This window comes from Portunus trituberculatus, chromosome 23, assembly GCF_017591435.1.
Source record: "Portunus trituberculatus isolate SZX2019 chromosome 23, ASM1759143v1, whole genome shotgun sequence".
NCBI classification, from domain to species: Eukaryota; Metazoa; Arthropoda; class Malacostraca; order Decapoda; family Portunidae; genus Portunus; species Portunus trituberculatus.
This window is the reverse complement of record NC_059277.1, coordinates 6,798,460-6,817,935: the sequence shown is the minus strand read 5'-3', so window position 1 is coordinate 6,817,935 and position 19,476 is coordinate 6,798,460. Positions and strand designations below refer to the sequence as shown.

The window sequence follows — 19,476 nt, the reverse complement described above, 5'->3', positions numbered from 1 at the left end:
TGCGAAACTGTGCAGAGTTATAAAGCAAAAAGAGGATTGTGAAATACTGCAGGAAGACCTAAATAAGATCTGGAAATGGAGTAAAAAGTGGGAGATGGAATTCAATGTGGACAAAAGCCATGTCATGGAAATGGGAAAGAGTGAAAGACGACCAGTGGGAATCTATAAGATGGGAGATGGAGTAGAACTAGAAAAAGTAAAAAAGGAAAAGGACTAGGGAGTGACGATGGAAGAAAACAATCAACCGGTAAGCCATATTGATAGAATTTTCAGAGACATATAATTTGCTAAGGAATATTGGATTAGCATTTCACCACATGGACAAAGAAATAATGAAGAAATTGATAAATACTATAATAAGACCCAGATTGGAATATGCAGGAGTTGTGTGGACCCCCCATAAAAAGAAACACATAAGGAAGTTTGAGAGACTACAAAAAATGACTACAAGAATGGTTCCAGAATTTGAAGGGATGACATATGAGGAGAGACTAAAGGCTATGGATCTACCAACCCTGGAACAGAGAAGAGAGAGAGGGGATCTGATACAAGTTTATAAATTGATTAACGGAATGGATCAAGTGGATAATGAGAAACTGATCCTGAGAGAAGAATATGACATTCGAAGCATAAAATCACGTAGTAAAAAATTGAGTAAGGGAAGATGTTTGAAAGATGTTAAAAAAATATAGTTTCCCGCAATGATGTGTTGAGACTTGGAACAGTTTGAGTGAGGAAGTGGTGTCAGCAAAGAGTGTGCATAGCTTTAAAGAAAAATTGGATAAGTGTAGATATGGAGACGGGGCCACACGAGCGTAAAGTCCAGCCTGTAAAACTACAACTAGGTAAATACAATTAGGTAAATACATGCACATACAGGACAGCACGTACGAGCATAGCTCTTTTCCTATAAAACACAACTATAGCTAAATACAACTATAGGTAAATACAAGTGGTGGGCAGGAACCGTCAACTCGAAGTATTCAAGGAACCGGTTCCTTGGGCGGGCGGAACCGTCGGAGCCGGCTCCGGAACCGGTTCCGCGTGGAATCGGTAGAGCGCGGCTGCCAGCCTGCTGGTGAATACCGAATACCATAGTTTCGGAGCCGCTGCTTGATGAATACCAGACGCGCTGGCGGTTCCGAAACTCTGAATTCATTAGCCCGCGGAACCGGTTCCGGAATCGTTTTCTCGGGGGAATCAGTAGAGCACGGCTAGTGAACACCAGTCTGAATCCCCAGCGCATTGCTTGATGGTTACCAGGGAAAGGTGTAGTGTCCCAGGATTCATCTAGATTACTGGCCGGGATGATTTTAGAATACAAAGTGCTGAGTCCCGGTCCTAAGAGACTTATAATCTGTGATGGATACTGAATGACAGTGAATGTAAATGGATGCACAGTTCAGCTAATGAAATACTCTTCTCACACAGGATTCCTTTAATAATACACATGCTTGAGCTGTCCTATTTCGCTTCGATGCCATTGTCTTAGTAGATTTGAATGTGATAAATGTTTTTTTTTCTAATACCGCAAATTTAGGTATTACCTCGATATATACATCTTTAACACAATGTTCTAGAAAAATCTTTGGTGTCTGGAAAAAATTACGTTATGATTCGATGAAAAAAGTTATTGCATAATCAGCAAATAATGAATTATGCGTGTGTAGGCAAATTATGTTTTTTATTTAATCATTAGAATGACGGTCGCGGGTCCCACTCTCAGTTCGGCAGGCTTAGCTCTTATGACGTGTCTTTCTTGGCCATCACCCTAGCATGGGTATTAGATAATTTTTCATTGGTTTAATTATTTTTTCTTATTCTATTTATTTATTTACTTTTTTTTTGGCCATCATCCTAGCATGGGTATTAGGTCATTTTCATTGATTTATTTATTCTTTTGAGATTTCTTGGATTTCTATAAACAATTATTTTTATTTATTTATTTTTATTTATTTATCTTTTATTTTTTTATGTTTATTTTTTAATATTAGCATTATATACACACTCAGGTTCTCATACACGCTTCATTAACACAGGGATCCTACTCCTATCTCAAAAACTTTGTCCTTTGTCAGGGCATCGGGGAGGAAGGGATAACTCACAAGCACTCAGGGTGGCTACGTAGCATCACTACGTATTGCACATATACATGGAGAGAAAACATTTACATCACATCACGCAAGACTGAAATCATGCACACTTTCATAGTTTTATTTACATACATAATATTGTTGAAATATTTACAGTGCAAAATAGATGAACACACATAAATCACAACTGATTAAATTGGTCTCAGTCAAGTAAATCATCAGTCTAGCGATAGAAATAGAGAATGAGAGAAATGAAATAGTCTGCCTTTTTGTTTAACCAATCCAGGGTCACTAAGGCCAGCATGTTGTAATGTAATTTATTCAGTAATATTTCAACCTGTAGAGAGCCACACAAATAATGCTCAATACAATATAGCACAATCAGTCATATGAATAACGTCACACCAGTAATAAGGAACTCTTAAATAAATCTGAAAATATTTAATTCTCTTCAAAAGAAGAAGAAAAAACAAAAATATGGAAACACATCATGAACATATGTGGATCAGTACACTGATAGTAAATATCTCAGACAGCACACTTATAACACTGCCAGGCCCTGCATGATGAATATGAGTAAATGGCATCTGAACTGAGGGCATAGCATCCCGCAAACAATGCAGTGTGTGTATATATATATATATATATATATATATATATATATATATATATATATATATATATATATATATATATAGATAGATAGATAGATAGATAGATAGATAGATAGATAGATATAGATAGATAGATAGATAGATACATACATACATACATACCCTATGTTGTGACGTCATAGGATATCTACCAATCAGAGCACAAAGAAATGATGGTGATATGACAACTCTAAATCGGTGCCTGCTATTGGCCAATGACCAGTATCATTCGTGCCATTTCTTTGAATAATGGATACAAGCCTGCCTGCAGTGCACATGATTGTATTATGCTCTACTTCGTTCATCTGTAGATACTGACATTTGCAAGGATTCCTAAATAATATTTATGATAACATTCTTTTAAATAAGCACTATATAGTATGCTATTTCTGATTTGTAACTCATGCGTATCTACTATCTGTAATCATGTGGAACCGTTAAAGTGGAACCGGTTCCAATTCTTAGGACCGGTTCCTGCCCAGCTCTAGTGAACACACACACACACACACACACACACACACACACACACACACACACACCAAAGCATCCCTCGTGCCCCGACCCGCCAACTCCCGCCAGCCCCGTCCCTTCACCCTGCAGCCAAATGATTTGGGGCGTTTTTCTAGTATTTTCAATCGTTTTGCAGGTGTTTGCAGGTGTCTTAAGATTTCGCTGTGTTGAAGTAGATGGATGAGATAAAGGTGGAGGGATGGGGAGGAATGTGGGGAGGGAGGTGAGGGGAACCGGAGATGGTGAGAAAAGGTGCAAAAAAAAAAAAAAAAAAAAATTGGCATTACATCACAAATTTTTCTCATTTATAATTGGAGTTTACATTACTTTTGTATTTTATTTGTTGATAGAAATGCAATATTATTCAAGTTATAATTCATGATAATTAAGATTGTTCTTATCTGCTTTTTTTTTTATGTTTGATTGTTTCTTGTTGAAATAACACTTTCGGTATTCTATGATGTTATTATTTATTTATTTATTTATTTATCTTTTTTTTTTTTTTTTTTTTTTTTAGTACACCGAAGATTGTTTTGATGTTTGATATAAGGTTTTAAAAGCATGAAAAGCATGACCTGAGGAATAATATTCAGTAAAATATATTTTCTAGTTATTCATATTTTCAAATTTAAAAAATGTTAACGGTACCATGATAGAAAGCAAAAATCATTACACGACCAGGAATCTGTTTTCTTTATTTGGCTGGAAAGTAAAAAAAAAAAAGAAAAATTAGTCTTCAGAAAATGTAATATAATGTATTGTGGCTCTGCTTTCCTACTTGACATTATGATGTGTTAGTGGCGCTGTTATTTTGAAATACAAACCGTCGTGCGACTTAGCTATGTAAATAATCGGTACATTAACATTATCATATTTTGGTTATTAGTTAAAATATTTGTTGCATCAAAAATTGTAGTGCATTTCAGTCTGGGTGCCTTTTTTCTTCTCGCGATTTCGAAAATGAATTACGTACGTAAATATTGAGGGGCACTTCAGCCAAGTTTCCCTCCAGGTCAGTCCACCAATGTTTACCTGCATTCCCCTGTGTTTCAAGAGATCCAGAGAGTGAAGCAAAACCAGAATCAACCACCAAAATAGATAAATACCCCATTACTGTGTTAAATAAGGCATTAGTTCCGTATAGGCCCGTTCAGACCACCCTGTGCCCACCATGACCCAGACCAAGACCCCATCCCACCAATAGCCTACCCATCCCTCCCTGTGTCAACTCATGAACATTTCCTTCAATTATCAGTTTTTCGGCCATCTCCTACGGTTGCCCTCCTAAAATGCATGAAGTGTAGTGATAGGAGGAAAAATAGGGAATGGAAGTGCGTGAGGTAGTTTAGTAGTAGTACCAGCAACAACAGCAGCATTATTATCGTTGTGTGTGTGTGTGTGTGTGTGTGTGTGTGTGTGTGTGTGTGTGTGTGTGTGTGTGTGTGTGTGTGTGTTTACTTAGTTGTGTTTTACAAGAAAAGAACTATGCTTTTGCTGTCCTGCCTCCATGTTTATAATCGTCCAGTCTTTTCTCTTTGACCTTGGTTGATATAGGCGTCAGTTTGGATTATCATTGTTTGTTAGTGGCCCTGTGATCTTGTTACTGCAACGAAGGTAAATAAATTGAGTTTTTTTTTTTATATTGATTTACATGTTTTCCAATATTATATCAAGTGTTAAAGAAGATGTCCGGAATTTTGATAGTTAATATATGGCAACCCTACTCTAAAATGCTCCTATTCTGAAACGCTTTGCTTTCTTTCATTTAAGAAACCTTTACGTTATCACACGATAGACAAAGAAATATTTTCTCGAAATAGAAGTACACAGTGTGACAAAGTTAACATGGAAGCAGTCATAAATGTAAAAGGGTCGCAAACGGCAGACGTTGTGTAGGTATATACATGGATGAACGCAGCGTGGGCGGGACGGTGGTCGGTCGTTAACAGGGTACTTTAAATAAGGTGGGAGATGTTGTTGGCAGAGAGTGATGATTCATTGGAATGGAGGGGTATCAACTGGAGAGGAAATTTGAATAACGCTTCAAAGGATGACGTACACTGTCCCACCGACGATGAGTTCAGGCGTCACTTGGAGAGTGTACTTAATCTCTCCCAGGAGGAGACTCACGATGTTGACACAAACACAACAATACCAGTGCTTGATCCTGTAATAACCGATGTCGACGTAAAACGACAAATAAACAAACTGAAGCCATGCAAAGCGCGGTATTTCACCAGGATTGCTTACTTTATCACCAGCTGAGTGGATTGTTATTCTGCATGAGTACACTGTTCAATAATGTGTTTTTCTCTGCATCTTATCCTAAGTCATGAATTAAAGCTACGATGTTTACACTTTTCAAGCAAGGAAATAAAATGGATGCAAATATCTATCAAGGAATAACTATAATTAACTGTTAGGCTAATTTACGACATGGTTTTGTGAGACAAACTAAATCTTTGGTTTACTCCTTCCACAGAGCAGGCCGAAGCATTTTAGTAAACGGGATTGTGTTTAACAAGTCGCCACCCTGCGGCTTCTGACAGCCATGGCGAAACGTAAGAGAAAGGAATTGCTTGTAATTTTTGAAGACTTATCAAAGGTATACGGCCTGTCCCTTAGGAATATTCTCTTTAATGTGCGTACTTAACTCATAGGATGTGGCAGACTGAGCATTTCATCAGCTCTGGTCTCCTTTATTACCAAAGAACATGGCAACAACCTCTGCCATATGCCTTTCACACCTTCCTGCTCAGATCAGCAGGTGACTTTAATGCAAAGATGATTATTCCAGGCAGTCTCTCTCTCTCTCTCTCTCTCTCTCTCTCTCTCTCTCTCTCTCTCTCTCTCACACACACACACACACACACACACACACACACACACACACACACACACACATACAATATAATATAGTACTCGACATCTATATAATATCTATCTATCTCTACCATCCTAAGGTTCAACTCAGTCTGTATAAGCTGGTTTTATTGCCGTATCAGCCAGTGCACTGTACATAACTATAACTTTTTGCAGGATCTACATCTCAATGTTTGGGTTATCTCTAGTCCCATTACATCCTGTTGGAAATTAATAATGTCTACTCTGTGGTGGACCTGGTCATAATAGGTGAAGTGAGCGACACAATCTCTCTCTCTCTCTCTCTCTCTCTCCGTATGTCCGGGACTGAACAATAGTCTGTGCTCGCTGGTGGTTCTATTTTCAGCACAGTATCATCTTGTCCAAGTTTTTATTTTCCTGTAATTAATTTCGAGCAGCTTATCGAGTTTATCCCTGAAAAAAAAAAAAAAAAAAGACTGAGCAGGACTTGAGATCATCTGTCTGGAACCGATATGTTCTCTTTATTTTTATTTGTTTATCTTTCGCTTTTGGCAAGGGAAAGTGACTGGACAGCAAGCTTATTTGTAGATCCGGGCGAAGGAAGGGAGCAGGTGAAGGCAACATATTTTAGTGGGTGATGTCGTGGTGGGAATGCCCGCACTAAAAAGGCTGTCTTGACGTCATTCATGTTGGGCTCACGTCGTCACCGCTGCCCAGCTTGTCTCTATGACTCTCCTGCTGATGCTACGTTGAACTCTTAAAGACATGGTGGTAAAGTTGATGGAAACTTGAGAGAGAGAGAGAGAGAGAGAGAGAGAGAGAGAGAGAGAGAGAGAAGTTTTCCACAAGGGAAAGTTGCTACTTGTATACATAACTTCATTATTTTTCATTTTCTCTAAATTATCGTTCGAGTGTCTATATGGTCGCGTGAAGTTACGTTTCTCTTTTCCCAAGACGCCGCACATTCTTCCTTCCTATTGGCTGCTGCTATTATGACCTCCATTCTGATTGGCTGCTTCGTGTATGACGTTGCGCCGGTGACAGACATTGCGAGCAAGAAGATTATCCCGTTAATGTACTCATACTGGCCATTCCTGCATGCACATCCCCACTGCCTGTTCGACCACTCAGCCTATCTTACAGGAATTAGGAGTAGGAGTGAGCTTCTTGTGACATTCAAAACTCGTTTATTGTGTCGTGAGTGAATATGATTACTCGCTAGATGGCAAAACTCTAGCAGGCGGATCTTTGGCCCTTCAGGCCTTGAGAAGTTCTGAGTGTGGGAGTGTGGTGCTACTGCTGCTGTGAGTGCGTGGCGCCCCTGGGTGGCTAAGGGTGTGGGCACCTTCTTTACGCTGGTCCCTACATGACCCTTTGAGTCTAAGTAAAATAGGTTCCTCTTGTATGAACGGAGAAGAGCGACTGGAAGTGAAATCTATTGCGGCCCAGTGAGTGGGGCAAGACGGGGCCGATTGTGGTGCGCTTGTGAGAAGTGTGTCGGGGAGACTTGAGTGCCTCGGCGTGGCTCACAGATGTCTGCGTGTACGAATTTTAGTGCCTCGCTGTTTCGCCTCGACAGGACCCGCAGGATGTAATCTGTAGCTGGCGGGCCTGTGGCGAGGCTGTGGTGAAGTGTGTGGGTGTGTGAGGCCTGGCTGGCCCTAGGTAGTGTGAGTCACCATGAATCCCTGGCGTGCACTCAGGGTTACTCTGCACCTCCTCCTCCTCCTGGTGCTGGTTACTCAAGGTGAGTGAGTAGCAGGTGCTGTGTTACACCTTACCCCTTCCTCCCCCTCTTATCCTTCCCCTACCTTGCTTTGATGTGACAAAAAAATAAGGGGAATCACCATCTGCCCCGTCTCTGTTCACTGTCATGGTAAATTTAGATAATCTTCAAGAATATATGTTTGTCATTGTAATCTTTTTTTTTTAATACAAATAAATGAAACTGACAACTTCAAAATATGACGTACATTGTCTGAATTATTGCTTCTTTTTTTTCAAATCAAGGCAAAACTTAGACTACTCGTCACTCTTCGTTTACCATTGTGCCACCTTCCCACGCATCACTGAATGTTCTTTCTTATTGTTACGTAGACGTAACAGCCTTACCACAGTACCATGAGGACATTGCTTCATCATCATATCTTTCGTTCGCTTTGGAAGGAAATACGTCGCTTTTCTCTCCCTTCGTATCCATCGCATTAGCTTTACCCGTGTCCTCGTCCCCGCCAGCCATCAGGAACCTCTACAGCGTGACGTAACAAGGCTCCCTCAGCGACAAGCGAGAGACTTCAGTGCTCTGTTAGAATACCATTCACTTCCTCAAGACTCGATCCCGCAAGGCTGCGTATTTCATTCATAGCAGGATGGTACAAGTGATTGACAGTTACATGACATATACGCACAAGAAAATAAATGTGAATAAATGTATAGAAATTAAATAGATAAATATATTAGTTTATTAGCGTGGGTCAAATAGAAGGAAATGTTTAGATAGATGACGAATAGTTAATGCTCTCTCTCTCTCTCTCTCTCTCTCTCTCTCTCTCTCTCTCTCTCTCTCTCTCTCTCTCTCTCTCTCTCTCCTTTACAAAGACAACTGGTACAACCACCTTGCTCTTCCTTGTTGCGACACACACACACACACACACACACTTTCACCAGCACAACACCGTTAGCTCGCGAGGTGTCGTTCGCCCCTTTCACGTGTTCTCTTGCCTTCATCAATATACGTGCTGTGTCCTTATGTCCAGAAGCAAAGGTACACTCACTAATACTCATATTAAATGGAAATCTGAATGTGGCAAAAAAAGAAGGGAATATATGCATGATATCTCTCAAGATAATGTGATTCTCATCGATGTGGCGTAAGATATGGAAATAAGAATGGATTGTGTAGTATTCAATAGCATTAATGTGTGAATTAGAGACATTTTCTCATTCAACATCTAGTAAGATTAAAAAAGATAATACTTATCGCGTCACAGAATATTGATACATTCCTTGTTCTTCTTACTGACCTCATAATATATCTTCACCTTTTCTTTCTTTGGTATTTCCTTGATTACATAGCGACATTCCCCCTTGTTAGTTCATCAAGACACACACACTCTCTCTCTCTCTCTCTCTCTCTCTCTCTCTCTCTCTCTCTCTCTCTCTCTCTCTTGAAATGTTTTTGGGGAGGACGTAGTATACTCAGTGAGTCAGGAAACGAGGCAGATACAAGGGAAGGACGTGCGGGTGATGGGAGGCTTACGAGACAACTCTATTAGTGACGCCGCGTTGTTTATTCGTCTATTGTTTCCCTTTGTTAGCTATTAGAGCGTAGCAAGTAAACACTGGAACTTGATTATAAAACTTTCTAACCATCACCGCTTTCAAAGCCTCTTGTTTTTTCCTCTTATCTTTTTAATAGAAAGTCTTCCTTGTTCAAGACCACATTCTCGTTTGAACATTTTTGTATTTATGCTTTTAACATACTAATGGAAGTTAATTGTTTTCATTAATTTTTGTTCATGTGTTATGATGATAGCTAACACGATTGATGGTGTTGCAGTGATTATGCTTCGTCAGTAGGAATCAAAAGCATCTAAGAGAACCAGACTAACGATCACCGTAGTCCTTGAAAACTCCCTTTACGAAAGAAACCATTTCAAAACACTGGCGTAGGTGTACGATTAGTCATCGCCAGGGAGAGGAAAGGAAAACTGGTCACAAACCAATAAGAAGCATTTCCCCTCAACACCATTTTCTTCAAGGACTTCGGGTCAAACAAGGTCGCTCTCCTCGTGTATTTAAAAACCTTGATCCTGTGATCGTCATCAGACCTTAACCACTGACCAAGTCCCCGACAAGTCACCCCCCGTTCCCCCACCGCGTTCCTCTTCACCTGTCCGCTGCTTGGAAGTCAGGTGCGGTCAGGTGCGGCCACTCACGCGTTACATGAACCGCTAAACTGAATCCAGGGTGGGTATTGAAGAGAAGCTAGGATCAGACTCGCGGAACTTTACTTTTAATATGTATACGCGTATGAGAATGACAGCTGAAGCCAGGCTTGATATAATGCTCGTTAAACTATCAGTAGAATCAAGAAAACTCTTAAAAATCCTAACTACTTCCACTGGAGCTGTAAAGATAAGACACAAAGTGTTTGAGATTGCAGTAACAAAAATATAAGTAATAACAAAAAAGGTAGTTGAAGTTACTACGTACGTTTATGCATCACGCTCCTGATGAACAGAGATACATAGGGGAAAAATCTCTAGGACGAACAGTAAAAGGGGAAAAGAACGTTTAAATGCAGTGACATGCAGCTCTCGTCTTCAGTAGTGCGTTACTAGAATATCTGATGCCCAATAGTAATATCTTGAATCACTTCCTTCACCTCACCGGGAACAAACATGATACTCATTGTTCAGCCTTCCTCAGTACAGTAACCCATTGCGTGGTGACTGACTGCTTACATGCATTTTCAGCCCAGTGTTTTGAGACGTTCTCTCATGACTATATTCAAAGATTATATTGATTATTTGTAGATTATTTAATATCTTTCCAAGATCACAGAGATGATCTGTAGAATATATCATTACTTTAGACACATTATTTAAATTCTTGATGGCAAAGGAAAACGCGGGAAGCAGGAAGTGCAGCAAACGTTGAGATGTTATCTATAGGGAGGGAAGCGAAAGTAGCCGGGATGCTCAGCAGCTCGTTTAAAATCATTTACAGGACATAGACACAGACATTTGCAGAATGCATTAGTACTCTGGGCAACTGCAGTGTAATCAACTTATGATATCATGGGACACACAAGAGGAAATGATCATATGAAGCATGGGAGATGTCATTAGGTGGAAAAGTGAATGCACTGCTAGCATCTCAGGTCAGAATAGTCATTGAAAAGCCATAGAGATTTGTAGTCTCAGTTTCTGATATCAAAGGAAAACGCTAAAAGGAAAGATTATGAAGTACGGGAAATGTTATCACATACGGAAGGGAGTGAAGCGTTCGTCAGCTCAGTGGCAAGCCTCAAATCATTCCTCCATGTCTTGACGAACCGCAAACCTGTTAGCACTGAGGAGTAACAGGTTTTTGCCGCTCTCCGTTACGAAGAGCGAGTATCATCAACTAACGGTCGTCATTTCCGCCACAAGGAAAATTACTGCTCTTCCTCATTTTCTTCCCTTGCCCCACTTCCTCCTTGCACTATACATAGAGGCATCGTATTTGAGATGCTCTGTTCTTTCTAAATGCCAGAGATAATTACTTTTTGATCCACATATTTATTCTCTCTCTCTCTCTCTCTCTCTCTCTCTCTCTGACGATTATGCAAATAGCAGAGTCCCTGGGGCCGCCGTGGTACAGTGGAACCATGTGCGCTTTGGGGTCCGAGGGGTCTTCTAGCGCACGGGTTCGAATCCTGTCCACGGTCCGAGTGTAGGTTGGGCTTCCTCACTCGGGGCAACGGTTTCCTAGCGGGTGGGCTTTGAGATAGGAGGTACCCCTAAAAGTATCCCCTTTAGCCCATAAATTTCCGTGAAAAGCCCACATGGTAAAAAAAAAAAAAAAAAAAAAAAAAAAAAAAACGCTCTCCCACTCATAAAGACATAAACCTTGGATCCACGCCGCATCGCAAGTAGTACTACATAATAACCCAGCTCCTTCCCTTAACCACACAGAGGCACGAGGGAACAACATTCCGCCGGGCTTGAAGTCAGAGAAGGACTGGTTTGTGTCGGAAGACGATGCTATTGGGACAGTGGTCACCCGTCTGATAACCTTCAATGAAAAAAATAACACTGTCACCTTCCTGCTCCAGCCTAACATGGAAGGCGAAACAATACACACGTACTTCGTGGTGGATGACCAACGGAGAGTTGTAGTCGCCAAGAACCTGAGTGATTTGGTGAGTACGGTGTAGGTATAGGCTTGCACTCATACAGGTTTTTATGTACCGTTTGGTTTGTGCGTCCCCTGTGAGGTTAAGGTCGCCCGGTGCAGTTATGTAAGTTGGCAAGCTTAGCAAAACTCCCACTTAGTAAAGATGTCAAGCAGATTGTTTAATATGTTTGGTGTTTACTTGCTTGCCATTTCTTTTACAGCTGGGTAATGTTGTTGTTGTTGTTGTTGTTGTTAATAATATTAGATATTAATGATAACAACAATAGTAATAATGATATTATTATTATTATTACTTCTGTTATATATATATATATATATATATATATATATATATATATATATATATATATATATATATATATATATATATATATGTAATATAATATAATATAATATTGTGTGTATTTACCTAGTTGTATTTACCTAGTTGTAGTTTTACAGGGCTTTATGCTCATGTGGCCCCATCTCCATATCTACACTTATCCAATTTTTCTATAAAACTATGTACACTCTTTGCTGACACCATTTCCTCACTCAAACTGTTCCAAGTCTCAACACATCTTTATGGAAACTAAATTTTTAACATCTCTCAGACATCTTCCCTTCCTCAGTTTCTTACTATGCGATCTTGTGCTTCTAATGTCACATATTCTTCTCTGAGGATTAGTTTCTCATTATCCACTTGATCCATTCCGTTAATCAATTTATAAACTTGTATCAGATCCCCTCTCTCTCTTCTCTGTTCCAGGGTTGGTAGATCCATAGCTTTTAGTCTCTCCTCATATGTCATCCCTTTAAATTCTGGAACCATTCTTGTTGCCATTTTTTGCAGTCTCTCATATTTCCTTATGTGTTTCTTTTATGGGGGTCCACACAACTCCTGCATATTCCAGTCTAGGTCTTATTTTAGTACTTATCAATTTCTTCATCATTTCTTTGTCCATATAGTGAAATGCTAATCCAATATTCCTTAGCAAATTATACGTCTCTCTGAAAATTCTATCAATATGGCTTACCGGTTGATTGTTTTCTTCCATTGTCACTCCCAAGTCCTTTTCCTTTTTTACTTTTTCTAGTTCTACTCCATCTCCCATCTTATAGATTCCCACTGGTCGTCTTTCACTTTTTCCCATTTCCATGACATGGCTTTTGTCCACATTGAATTCCAACTCCCATTTTTTACTCCATTTCCAGATCTTGTTTAAGTCTTCCTGTAGTATTTCACAATCCTCTTTTTGTTTAATGACTCTGCACAGTTTCGCATCGTCCGCAAACAGATTTATGTAGTTGTTCACTCCTGGCATGTCGTTTATGTATACAAGAATAAATATTGGTGCCAATACTGACCCCCGTGGCACTCCGCTCTCTACTGTTCTCCACTTGGACTTCATATCTTTAACTATCGTCCTTATTTCTCTCCCTTTCTAGTAATTTTTCATCCATCTCAATGTGCTTCCTTTTAAGCCACCCTTCTCCTCTAACTTCCATAGTAATCTTTCATAGTGCACACACATATAAGCTAAAAATGGTCATAGAAGAGAAAGAGAGAGAGAGAGAGAGAGAGAGAGAGAGAGAGAGAGAGAGAGAGAGAGAGAGAGAGAGAGAGAGAGGAAAACTGCATTTTATTATAGATTGCAGAAAGTGCTGCAGTGGGCATCCTTGAAGCTCCACACATCATAACTGCTGAAATACTGAATGTAGCTTAAGAAAGAGAGAAGGCACCAAATGATGGGAATAATAATTCTAATATCCTTAACATTGCAGTTGAAGCCCACAGAGAAGAGGAGGGACTTCATGCTGCGTGTGAAGCTGGTGGACGGTAAATTTAACCCTGTGGTGGTGGTGAGGGTGCAGGTAGCTAGGCAGGGGGAGCGGCATGAAGGCCCTAGAGGCTTTGAAGGTCCTCCAGGCTTCAGGGGGGAGCAGCCACATGGATTTCCAGGTGGCAACTTCCCCCACATCCAGACACCAGCAGACATCATGCGTAAGTGGGAGACCTCGTGTTTGTTGCACGCTGAGACTGGATGGTGAAATCTGAATGTTATTGTGTTCTAATATGTAGCTGAAATTGTTTGAGAAGCCAATGCAATTACAAATGAGTTGGATATATACACTGATTATGTCACTTGATATGTAACTGATTGACTGGTCTCTCTCTTTCCCATCACAACAGCTGTACCCTTTCTGTCAGTTGAAAAGAAGTGGCATGTGAGGGAGGGTGCACCAGTGGGCAGCCTTGTTAACACAGTGCATGTGTATGACTTTGCACAGAACGGTTACATCTTGGATCTTGTTGACCCAACTGAGCTCTTACAGATCAACAAGAAGACAGGACGCATCACCTTGGCCAAATCACCAACTGTTGAGAAGGTGTGACCTCTTGCTATGTGCTCAGGGCTCTGATCAGCAGCACATTTGGAGTAGTCTGAAACTTGAAAGTGATGGAATTAGTTTACTTGTGGTCAATGAATCTTACTATCATGAAGGGAAAACACATTTTACTGATACTCCTTGGATTTTTCAGGTTGGATCCTTCATTGTGAAGGTGATTGCCACTAGTCCACAAGGCAGTGCTGAGGAGGAAGTACAGCTACTTGTGCTTGCATCCCACCATATTCCAAGCACCAGACCAAATCAAGTAAATCAACTGGACCTCCAAGTGGTCGGGGGAGAAAGAGGAGTGGCAGTAACCAGCAGTACAGAGGCCCCATCTGCAGGACAGGCAGGAGGCAGCCTGACAGTCATCACTATTCTGTTAGTGGTGGGGCTGGTGCTTGTGGTTGGGGGCATCCTGTGGTGCTGGAATAGGCACCGCAGACTGGTGGCTGCAAGGTCTAAGGTGAAGTGTTGGCTGACAGCTGATATATGAAATTAATCGTGTACACATATTGAATATGCTTAATAACTTCTTACTTCTCTACACTTTTACAATTGCTAATCCAGTTTTCATCTCACAGAAGAGTGCAGTTATGTATGACAAGGAGAAGGAAGCTGCAGCTGCCGTGGAGCCTGAGGAGCAAAGAGATAGTGAGTCACAGCAGCAGGGAAGCATTGTGGGTCTGGCAGCACGATGGTGGCGCCGAGCCTCCAGCAACACCTATGAGGACTCCTTCAGGAACAGTAAAGAGGTGAACACTTTACTAGTAATTTTTTTTCATTGCTTCTTGTAGTGATTCTCTCCCTCATATATTTAGATTAGAAGTTCTTTATCTTATTATTGTATAGAGTAAATATGTTTCACCTGAATTCAAGCATAATAGTAATTTCCATCCATGTCTGTTTCTCAATATTCTGTTATTACATGCCCCTCAGAAGCGGAAAAGTACGACCGTTGCACCATCCTCTTCAGACATGTGGGAGTTTCCACGTCACCGTCTCAAGTTCATGGGTATCCTGGGCGAGGGATGCTTTGGCCAGGTGGGTGGTGCTTACTAGCAGTAATACCTTATTCCATTATCATTCTTAGCAGTGCAAGTAAGAGTCAAAATCTGAAGAAATGGAAATTTTCTTAATAATACCTTATAGCATTACTTAACCTGACCTTGCAAATAAGAATAAAAATATAACACATGGAGATTGTCTGAGTAATTCCTCATTTCATTACCAAATCTGACAGTGCAAGTATGAAACAAAAACTGAGGAGATTATCAGTCAGAATAGTAGATATAACTTTTTGTCATACCACCACTTACTTTGCCCTTCACCACTGCAGGTATGGAAGTGTGAGGCCACAGGGCTGAAGGGTGAGAAGACCATGTTGGTGGCCGTGAAAACCCTGAAGGAATCTGCTGGGGAGCGGGAGAGGAAAGACTTGGTGCAGGAGTTGAAAGTGCTGAAAAGCCTCGGTCAGCATCCCAACGTCCTGTCCATGTTGGCTTGCTGCACTGAGAAAGGTGAGACATGCAGGACATAACTGTTCTGGCAAAGAATGCATCAATTGGCAAGTTTTTAAGGTTGTACATGGTGGGATTTGAACCTATGCGTGGATGTCTGCCTGATCCCACGCTCACCACCTTATCCTCTTCGCCACCCTAGATATTCCTTACCTTTTCAGTTTGCTAGTAAGCATTGTTACAAGTTTTATTACTATGTTGAAATTTGATGTTCATTCTCAAAAGGGTTCTTAGTGAAAGATTGCTTATTATGTACGTTTGCTTTTCAAGATAAAGATAAAAACTAAAGGGATTAAATGTATATAAAAGAACAGGGTGATTTGAGGGAACATAGTTGACCTAAGAATAAAGTAATATATTGGTACCTGAATGAAAAGCAGCTCCTGCCCTCCATGAGGTTAATCTCAAGTCTCCACTGCCTCAGACCCGCTGTTCATTGTGCTAGAATATATGATCATCGGGAAGCTACAAAGTCACTTAAGGTCCTCCCGTGCGGACACCTCTTACAACAACCTGCATGGCTCTTCCTCCTCTATCACGCCAAAGGACTTGATTCTCTTTGCCTACCAGACAGCCAGAGGGATGGAGTTCCTGTGTAGGAATGGGGTGAGTCTTGATGCTTCTCTTGGGTGTTCAGCCTGTTTTATTTAAGAACTCTGAAATAGATACTACTTTATATTATCTTAAGCTAAGGATTTTTCTCAGTGATTTAGATGTACGTATACATGAATGTGAATCTTTTTCCAGATTGTACATAGGGATTTAGCAACAAGAAATGTGCTGCTTGGGGAGGATAAGGTGTGCAAGGTGGCAGACTTTGGCCTTGCTAGGGACGTGGCTAACAACCGGATCTATGAGAGAAAGAGTGACGGCCGGCTGCCTGTCAGGTCAGTGTCGTCAAGACAAGTCCTCTTTCCCGTATTCCATATAAAAATATCTAAAATTACATTGTGATCTACATGTCATGAATCTACTTTGGTAAGTGATCTACACCTTATACTGCAACCAACATGGTACAAGAACCAAGAAAATTCTTCTCTTAATTGGTTTCTAGAGAATGTGATGTACAAGAAGGTACAACAGTTGTTGAGATACGTAGAAGCAAGGTATCAAGCAGAAAATGTACACATAACTTGTTACATGAGTTGATATAGATAATTATTGGGTCTTTCGTGTATTTGTATTTTGTACATCTTATTTCACAGATGGATGGCTCCTGAGTCACTCTTTGACAATATTTTCTCTGCAAAGTCTGATGTTTGGAGCTTTGGTGTCCTTTTATGGGAAATTGTTACCCTGGGTATGTACTATTACAGCATTACTCCTTGCTGCTTATTCAGCTAAGACACTGTAGTATAAGGCTGTTAGTAGTGTGTGTGTGTGTGTTTGCACACATGCGTACATATATGGGTGATAACTCCAATTAAGCTAGATTCTAACTGAGAAAGTTGTAGACAAATGTAAAGAATATAATTGCTTTTCCATGCTAGCTAAGTTAGCATAGTAATTACACTGTTGTCATGGCAGGTTCAACGCCCTACCCAGGGATGGGCGCCAACGAGGTCATGAGAAAGGTGCGGGATGGTTACCGTATGGAGAAACCTGATCACTGTCGCCGGGAGGTAAGCCAGAGCTGAGTCATTAGGGACCATTAAAAGACAAATTTATCGGGTACTACAGCAAATCCAGATGACAGGGATGTAATAATTATGATTTTACCTTGGCAGATCTACAATATCATGTACTACTGCTGGGACAAGGACCCCATGGAGCGGCCGTGCTTCACTGAGCTGGTGCACACCCTGGAGGGGCTCGTTATGACAGAGGTGGAGTACATTGAACTAGACCGGTTTCCAGACCGCAACTACTACAACATTATGCAAGGGAAGGCTGATGAGCTTTTATAGGGCTGATTTAATCTGGGTGAAGACTGTTTGTAGTGAAGAAGAGAGTACAGTAGTCAGTTGAATTTGTTGTAGTAGTAGTAGGTTGATGCACAGTGTAACATCGTAAGAGCACAGTCAGTCTTATTGCCAACTTGTGGGTGTAAACAGTATCTTTAGTGTGTGTGTGTGTTGTCCTTTCACATTTAATTTATGGGACACTCTTTATGGAAGGTGCTGGTGCAGTAATGGTTAAAAGTTGAGCTAACCTGCCGCACTCCCTTTTACTGTGTTAGGTATTTTCCAAAAAGTATTAGTCCTCTGACCTCTTTAGAATCAAACACTTGTCAGGATGTGTATGGAGACTGTCAGGAAAACACTTAATACAGTGGGAAGTTGTGGCATGTTGGGACCTTTGACCCTAACTCTATCCTAAGATTAATAATCCTGTGCCTAAGTAGCCCTTCCTGTTTGTGTGAGTGCGGCAGTCCTAGCTGCCACTCGTCTGGTCACAGTCTTGAGCTCTTCACTCTCCCATTGAACACCTCAGGAGTCTCTCAGTGTTTTGGTCACAGAGAAATACTGTCGGAGATGCGAGATTAAGGTTCCTAGAGAATTATTCTTAAGAAATCTAGAATCTTTAAGTGGATACATGCTTCATTATTTGCTTTTATTCATGAGATATTTTATGTAGACTCATACTAGAACAATGGAAGATGATAGTACTCTTAAGGCAGTGAAGTAGAGAATTATAAAGCAGAGTAAATCTATGGAAAGTTTATGTAACTTAGGTATATTTAGTGAGGTTTATATTATAAATGATATATATTTTTATAGCATGTATCGTAGGAACCAAAATTATTAAAGATTTAGTGCTATATACCACCGTTGATCTGCCATTGATCTTGGAACTTGTACCAACTCTGGTGCTGATGGCATGGTGCAGGAAACCATGTATTTTGAGTGTGTGAGGTAAACCTTTTATAACTATATTGTTGTGAGACTGTGTAGCAGTGTGTATATTGGATGTTTATTTGTGTTTTAATAGATTCTTCTACTATTTTTACCTTCAAGATATTGATAATTTCATTATGTTCTGTACATATTAATCATGTATTATCATGTACTATATCTCTTGTGTCTTAAAAGGCATGTGGATCTAGAAAGGCAAGTCTAATCTCCTTGGTGTAAGGAAATGTATCTGAAAGCTCTTATGTGCTTTCTTGGGGAAAGCCATCCTATCCTTAAAGGCAGAAATATATGGTACTGTACATGTGTTGTTGTTAATTCTCATAAGTAATATTTATAGTAATACTCATGTTCATCATGCCTTATTATATAAAAATCTTCATATGAATTAACTGGTGACTAAAGATTAAGTGACTCACTGAAGAAGATTACATTGAATCACTGCCCAGTGACTCAGGGCCCCCTGTGAGGATCTACCTCCTGTCTTACTTGGTAGAGATAATTTATAGACACCAATATTTTTGACATGTATGTGATTAAAGATGGACCTTTAATGAAGAATATAATAAGGAATTCTTTTGTAACCACAAAATGTATGTATGTATGTACAAGAATCTGCCATTGCCAAGTGTTGGTTTTTATTCTGCACAAAACTTTACATTTATTTCCAAACTTTATTTGACTGTGAGACTCCTGATAACTGATTGTTTTCCTCATTGTTATTTAA

At 40.2% G+C, this 19,476-nt stretch overlaps 1 protein-coding gene across 1 annotated transcript; it reads left to right on the top strand.

Annotated features, from left to right (window-relative positions):
* Positions 1 to 7,186: 7,186 nt before the first annotated feature.
* Positions 7,187 to 19,377, top strand: LOC123507697 (tyrosine kinase receptor Cad96Ca-like). The gene is made up of 13 exons (XM_045260834.1): positions 7,187 to 7,847; positions 11,782 to 12,008; positions 13,769 to 13,988; positions 14,178 to 14,374; positions 14,529 to 14,843; positions 14,962 to 15,132; positions 15,317 to 15,421; positions 15,717 to 15,897; positions 16,322 to 16,503; positions 16,645 to 16,784; positions 17,103 to 17,197; positions 17,425 to 17,519; positions 17,625 to 19,377. The coding sequence occupies exons 1-13, from the start codon at positions 7,781 to 7,783 to the stop codon at positions 17,802 to 17,804; spliced, it is 2,175 nt and encodes a 724-aa protein (XP_045116769.1). The 5' UTR covers positions 7,187 to 7,780; the 3' UTR covers positions 17,805 to 19,377.
* Positions 19,378 to 19,476: the final 99 nt, after the last annotated feature.